This window comes from Arachis ipaensis, chromosome B10 (genome assembly GCF_000816755.2).
Source record: "Arachis ipaensis cultivar K30076 chromosome B10, Araip1.1, whole genome shotgun sequence".
Classification (NCBI taxonomy): Eukaryota; Viridiplantae; Streptophyta; class Magnoliopsida; order Fabales; family Fabaceae; genus Arachis; species Arachis ipaensis.
In genome coordinates this window covers 47,913,403-47,921,038 of record NC_029794.2, presented here as the reverse complement: position 1 = coordinate 47,921,038, position 7,636 = coordinate 47,913,403, and the positions used below count along the sequence as shown (strand labels likewise).

Sequence of the window (7,636 nt, the reverse complement as noted above, 5' to 3'; positions counted from 1 at the left end):
ATGAAAAGCACACACAGAGAAGTGTGCGTGTGCACGAGTACCTGTGCATATGCACAGGTCAACTTTCAGCCAAATGTGCGTATGCACACATCTGTGCGTCCGCATAGGTCCCTGCATGTGATTGCATTAATGAAACACGTGCTTCACGATTTCTGAGGCCTCTTAGCCCATTTGGGAAGGCTGGAATGCTGTTTTGGAGTGCTATATAAAGGAGAATTCAACATATATCAAGAGGAGAGTGATTATTAGGTTTTGTTTTGAGTTTTTCATAGTATTAGGAGTAGGAATAGTGTAGATAGTAGAATTCTCTCTTAGAGTTTTATATCCATTTCCATTATAGCATTTTATAGTAAGTCTTGATCTTTGATTTTGCTTCTTTAATTGTAAGTACTGCCAATTTCCTTTTAATTAAAGCACTTTTACTTCCAATTTCCTTTGGTTCAAGTTACTTTGTTTATGTATGCATGTGTGATTACTCCTTGTGAATAAGCATAATTTGTATGCATATGTGATTACTTCTTTGTATGCATGTGTGATTACTCCTTGTGAATAAGCATAATTTGATATTCGATTTGTAACATGTTGCTATGATATCATGATTATCATCTTGAATTTTACTTGCACCCAATATCTCTAAGAATGCAACAAAGAAATCATTCTTTTGAAAGGAAAATGTTGAAGAATTTTATAAATCTTGGGGCAAGCAAAAGATTAAGAGGAGTGGAGGTTCTGATTGTATGATGGTGTATTGAGGTTGCATGTTTGTGAAAACTTGCATGGAGCTCATAGACAGGAAATGAAATTTAGAGAAGTATTATGGAATTTCTCAAACATCTATTGATCCAAGAAGCAGCGACAAAAGAAAACAAAAGAATAAGAAAAACAAAGAACAAGCCCAAGGCTCTGAGCATCAATTACTAGGAAGAAAAAGAAAGAAACAAGAACTCAAAGAGTTATTGTCCTAGTTACATGCTTGTGGTGGGTTTGTGTCAAAGAGAGAGGCATGAGCAAGTATATCCTAAGGGGTGCGTCAACACCTAATACCTTAGACCAACTGGTTTGGGAGTATTGATTGAAAGCTTATCTTAAAAAGCCGCTTTGAGACATGATACCTAGAGTCGAGGCCAAGATACAAAAAGAAAAGAAAAATGCTAGAAAATAAGTGCTGCTTCAAAGGTGACAATCTATAAAGAGGATTCATAATATCATTTGAATGAAAGTCCTAAGATCTAAGACTTCCAAAATGTAAGGACTAATGAGCACTGGAATCCTTGCATAAACATACAAATTAGAGTTAACCCTACTGTCACTTATTCACTTCACCTACTAAGGCATCATAAGCAATTCTTCAATACATTCCAATTAAGAGAATTCTTTATGCATAGTTCTTTTCTTGCTTGGGGACAAGCAAGATTTAAGTTTGGTGTTGTGATGCCAGGGCATATTGGCTAGTTTTACTAGCCATTTTTTGTATGCTTTAGGTTGGTTTCATGCATTTTCTTAGGAAATAAGCAAGTATTTGGTTGAAAATGCATTCATAACATGATTCAAACAAACATTGTGAATTTTGAATGATTTCATGAGAATTATGCATGAATTGAATGTTGAAAATGAACATGATTCAAACAAACATTGTGAATTTTGAATGATTTCATGAGAATTATGCATGAATTGAATGATAAAATAGATGATGCATGATCTCATGATTAAGAGCAAGACTTTGATGTACTTTGTTTGATTGATTTCAGGTAACAAGAAGCAGAGAAGAGCCACGTTAGTGGCTACGTTAATGCCACTAATGTGGCCATTAAAGTGGAAGGAAGGAAAGCTTGGAAAGTTAGTAAGAATGTTAACGCCACTAACGTTAGTGAAGGGCAAGAAGACCCACGTTAGTTTCCATGTTAGTTACATTAACGTGGGAGCTAACGTGGAAGAAAAGCGAAGCCCCAACGTTAGTGAGAAAGTTAATGGCATTAACTTTGAAGAAGGAGCAGCGTTATTGGCAAAAGTGAGTGCCAATAACACTAGCGAAGCAAAAGAAGACCCACGTTAGCTCCCACGTTAGTTACATTAACGTGGGAACTAACGTGGAAGGAAAGGGAAGCACCAACGTTAGTAGAAAAAGTGAGTGCCACTAACGTTTGCGAAGCAAAGGAAGACCCACGTTAATGGCCACGTTAGTTACACTAACGTGGACATTAACGTGGACAAAAGTCTCACCTGGCAGCCTGACCATGCCTTCTTCAAACAAGAATAACTTGAGCCACAAAGCTCCAATTGATGTAATTCTAGTTGCGTTAGAAACCTGACATTCAGAGCTTTCCAACGATATATAATACTCTATAGTGGGCATAAAATTGGAGCACAAACAAGAGGAATCTTTTAAGCCCCAAAAAAATACCAACTGGGTAGCAAGTGTGACGTTAGCCACACTAACTTCAGCACTAATGCTAAGCACCTGGACCTCAACTTGATTCACTTCTCTTTCAAGGACCACCCAACCTCAAGGAAGCAAGCCCACAAGTGTCAACCAATCAAGGCCACAAGAAACATCTAGAATAGGAATTTTCATTTAATTGTAATTTGCTTTTAATTTCATTTTGTACTTTAGGAGAGCCTATATAAGGGCCTTAGTTTTTACATTCAAGGGGGACTGACATTCGGGAATGGGGGATTAAAGAGGGGTCTTCGAACTCCCTCCCCTCACACACTTTTCCTTCTCTTTCTTTTCTTTGTACTTTTCATTTATGAATTTTGAAGTTTCAATTTTAGTTTTAATCTTCATCTTTACTTTTCTGCACTTTTTTTCTTTTCTATTTTGGTAGAGCATTGATCAACTAACTCTTTCATTGGGTTAGAGAGCTCTATTGTGATTCAATGGATCAATTGTAGTTCTTATTCTTCTTCTTATTTCTTTTCCCTTGATTTTACTAGAGAGCTTTCGATCTTCATCCAATTGGGTAATTGTCTCGGAAGAGAAATTTCTCATACTTGGATTTCCTCTGAACTTTGGAAGAGGAATGAGGAAATTATGCTAGAAATGCTCTCTCACATTGGATTAGGTTGGGGGTTGGATGGATATTGTGACATTTAATCTTACCAATACTTTGATCTATGAATGTGTGTGGTATAATCAGTGACCAAACTTCATCTCTTCCTATGAGCAATTAAATCAAGGAATTAGGAAATTGTTCAAGCTTAGAGAGATTGGATTGCCAAGGAATTGGGGTCCAATCACTTAAGATTGCCAAGGAGATCAATGAATGCATTGATTGAGGAAGAGATGAGAATGAACTTGATCCAGAGGATTACAATATCTCTTGATCCCAATGTTCATTTTATTTTTAGTTCTTACGTTTACTTTTCTTGCCATTTTATTTTTCTGCACTTTATAGTTTTTCCTTTACATTCATGCAATCTACTTTTCCTGTTGCTCATCACTCCTTAATGATTCATCTGACTAGGATAATTAATGAACCATTGATTGCTTAATCTGTTAATCTCTGTGGGATTCGACCTCATTCTTTTGTGAGTTATTACTTGACGATAATTCAGTATACTTGCCGAAGGGAAATTTGTTGAGAGACAAGTTTCCATGCATCAATAATCAAAACCAATGGAAAAAGAATCACAACTCTTACAACTCCCGCAGCACAAACAACCATAATCACTCATCCAATAACACTAACCAATACAAGAAATCGCAAAACACTTATCAACCGCCCCACAACAATTCACAAGCCCACCAGAATAACTTCTCTACACCACCATTCCATTCACAAAATACCCACCTCAATATCCCAAATAACTTCCAGCAACAACAATCATACCCCAACATACCACCCATTTTCCATTAGGAAACTAGGATCTTAAATCTTGAAAGCCCTTTCCCAAACCACACAATCACTTGCTCAGACTACAAAAAGTTTAGCCAAAGGACAAGAACGACATGAGGCCATAATGAAAAATATTGAAAGACAAGTGGGGCAATTGGCCAAACAAGCTGAACGGCCAGCCAATGTTTTTTCAAGTGATACAATCCCCAACCCAAGGGAGGAATGTAAGGCTGTGCAGTTGAGAAGTGGCAAGGTAGTTGGAGAAGACACAAAGGACATCAATGAGGAAGCAACAGAGCCAAAAGAGAAGGACGAAAGGGACCACAAGAATGATAAAGAGGCACAAACCTCTAAGAAAGGCAAGAAAATCATGAAGCCACAACCAGAGGAGAAGAAAGGAGGAGTGAAGCCTTACATCCCTCCTCTGCCATACCCTCAAAGGATAAAGAAAGAGCTCAAAGATCAATAATTTTCCAAGTTCCTAGAGATTTTCAAGAAGCTGGAAATTAACCTCCCCATTGCTGAAGCATTGGAGCAAATGCCCTTGTATGAAAAATTTCTCAAAGAACTTATCAGCAAAAAGAGAAGCTAGAATGAAAAGGAGACCGTGATCTTGACACAAGAATGTAGTGCAGTAATTCAAAGAGGCATTCCACCAAAACTCAAAGACCCAGGGAGCTTCATCCTATCATGCACCATAGGCAACATAACATTGGAAAGACCCCTCTATGACTTGGGGGCTAGCATCAACTTGATGCCTCTTTCAATGATGAAAAAACTTGCAATAGAGAAAGTTAAGCCTACCAAAATGTCACTTCAAATGGCCGATAGATCATTCAAGATACCCAATAGAGTTGTAGAGAATTTATTAGTGAAGGTTGGGGAATTCATCTTCCCTACTGATTTTGTCATTTTGGACATAGAAGAAGAGGGACACGACTCGATTATCTTGGGGCGACCTTTTCTAGCCACAGCAAGGGCCATCATTGATGTGGATAAAGGTGAAATGATCCTCAAGGTGCATAATGAGCAAATGATCATCAATGTTTTTAAGGCAATGCAATACCCCTCTGAGAAAGAAAAGCACATGAGGGTGAAAATGACAGAAGACTTGGTGGAAGAAGTGTATGAAACCAACGGTCAAAAAGAACAAGAAGAAGAAATAGAAGCAAATCAAGGTGTCACAAGGGAACAAGTGGCTGAAATCTCTCTTGAAGGCAAGACAGAGAAGGTGCCAAAGCAATAATTGAAACCCCTTCTTCCCCATCTCAATTATGCTTTCCTTGGTGGAGAGGATAACCTCTCAATAATCATCAATTTCATCCTTAAACATACATGATGAAGGTAAACTGATTGAGGTGTTGAAAACTCATAAGACAGCCTTAGGATGGACAATTGATGACATCAAGGGAATAAGCCCTGCTATTTGCATGCATAAGATCCTACTGGAAGAAGACTCAAGACCAGTGGTGCAACCTCAAAGAAGGCTTAACCCAACCATGAAGGAAGTAGTTCAAAAGGAGGTAATGAAGCTATGGAATGCTGGAATCATATACCCAATTTCTGACAGCCTTTGGGTGTGTCCAGTTCAAGTGGTACCAAAAAAAGGGGGCATGACAATCATCTTCAATGAGAAAAATAAACTCATCCCTACAAGGACAGTGACGGGGTGGAGGATGTGCATTGATTACAGAAGATTGAATGGGGTGACAAGGAAAGACCACTTTCCTCTCCTCTTTATTGATCAGATGCTAGAAAGATTGGCTGGCCATGCTTACTACTACCTCTTAGATGGGTACTCTGGATACAATCAAATAGTGATAGACCCTAAGGACCAAGAGAAAACTTCCTTCACATGTCCATTTGGAGTCTTTGCCTACAGGAGGATGCCCTTTGGACTATGCAATGCCCCAGCAACCTTTCAAAGGTGTATGGTTTCCATATTCTCTGTCATTTCATGGTGCCAGAAGAAATTGTTCTTGGGCACAAAGTTTCAAGCAAGGGAATAGAAGTTGATAGAGCTAAGATAGAAATCATAGAAAAACTGCCTATGCCTGTTAATGTGAAAGCAGTGAGATACTTTCTTGGGCATGCTGGATTTTATAGAAGATTTATCAAAGATTTTTCAAAAATAGCTAAACCACTAAGCAACTTGCTAGTGGTTGACAATCCATTTTACTTTGATGAAAATTTCAAGCATGCCTTTGAAACCTTGAAAAAGAAACTCATTACAGCACCAATCATCACACCCCCAGAATGGGGACTTCCTTTTGAACTCATATGTGATGCAAGTGATGTTACAATTGGTGCTATATTGGGACAAAAGAAAGACAAGCTGCATCATGTTATCTATTATGCAAGCAAATTAGTAAATGAGGCGTAGAAAAATTATACCACCACAGAAAAAGAACTCTTGGCAGTTGTATATGCATTTGATAAATTTAGACAATACTTGATTGGTTCAAAAGTTGTAGTATATACTGATCATGCTGCTCTCAAGTATCTCATGTCTAAATAGGATGCAAAGCCAAGACTCATCAGGTGGGTGCTGTTGCTACAAGAATTTGACATTGAAGTAAGGGATAGGAAAGGAAGTGAGAACCAAGTTGCAGACCACTTGTCAAGGCTACCACAAGAGATCAACAATAATGCACCACAACCAGTGAATGAAAAGTTCCCAGATGAACATTTCTTTCAAGTCCAGTCAACACCTTGGTTTGCGGATATTGCAAATTACAAGGTTGGAAGAAGAATTCCCCAAGAGTTCACCAAGTAACAAATAAAGAAGTTTCACAGTGAAGCCAAGAAATTCTTATGGGATGAACCCTTTTTGTTCAAGAGATGTCATGATGGAGTAATAAGAAGGTGTGTTCCTGAAAGTGAGATGAGAGACATATTATGGCATTGTCATAGCTTAGCCTATGATGGACATTTTGGGCCAGAAAGAACAGCTTGCTAAGGTGCTTCAAAGTGGCTTTTATTGGCCATCCATATTCAAGGATGCCAGAGAGTTTGTTCAGCAATGCAATGAATGCCAGAGGACAGGAGGCCTAACAAAAAAGAATGAGATGCCTCAAAACTTTATTTTGGAAGTGGAATTGTTTCATCTTTGGAGCATAGACTTCATGGGACCTTTTTCCCCATCATATTCCTTCCGATACATACTAGTAGTTGTGGAATTTGTCCCCAAATGGGTGGAGGCCATAGCAACAACTACATGTGATGCACCAATTGTTCTCCAATTCCTCAAGAAATACATCTTTACCAGATATGGGGTACCTAAGGGTCTTGTTAGTGATGGTGGCAGCCACTTTTGCAACAAACAAATGGAGAAGTTACTCCACAAATATGGGGTAAATCACAAAATAGCCACACCATATTATTCTCAAACCAATGGTCAGGGCGAATTGGCCAAGAGGGAGCTAAAGAGAATCTTAGAGAAGACTGTTGGAGTCACAAGGAAAGACTGGGCAAGAAAGATAGATGATGCCCTGTGGGCATAAAGAACTGCTTTCAAAACCCCAGTTGGGAGATCTCCATTTCAGCTAATATATGGCAAGTCATGTCACCTCCCTGTGGAACTAGAGCATAGAGCTTTCTGGGCCACTAAGCTTCTTAATCTTGACTCTCAAGTAGCAGGGGAGAAAAGACTCTTGCAACTCAATGAGCTGGATGAATTCAGATTGGAAGCTTATGAGAATGCTAAGATACACAAGGAGAGAGCAAAAAGATGGCATGACAAGAAAATTTCAAGGAGAGAGTTTGAGCCAAGGTAGCATGTATTATTATATAACTCCAGT

The 7,636-nt window shown here is 38.6% G+C and overlaps 1 protein-coding gene across 1 annotated transcript; it reads left to right on the top strand.

The window, feature by feature from the left end:
- On the top strand, positions 6,761-7,339 carry LOC107620595 (uncharacterized protein K02A2.6-like). The gene has a single exon (XM_016322729.1). The coding sequence runs from the start codon at positions 6,761-6,763 to the stop codon at positions 7,337-7,339; it is 579 nt and encodes a 192-aa protein (XP_016178215.1).

Coding starts and splice junctions, on each gene's coding strand:
- LOC107620595 (XM_016322729.1), top strand. CDS start 6,761: ATGGACATTTTGGGCCAGAAAGAACAGCTTGCTAAGGTGCTTCAAAGT.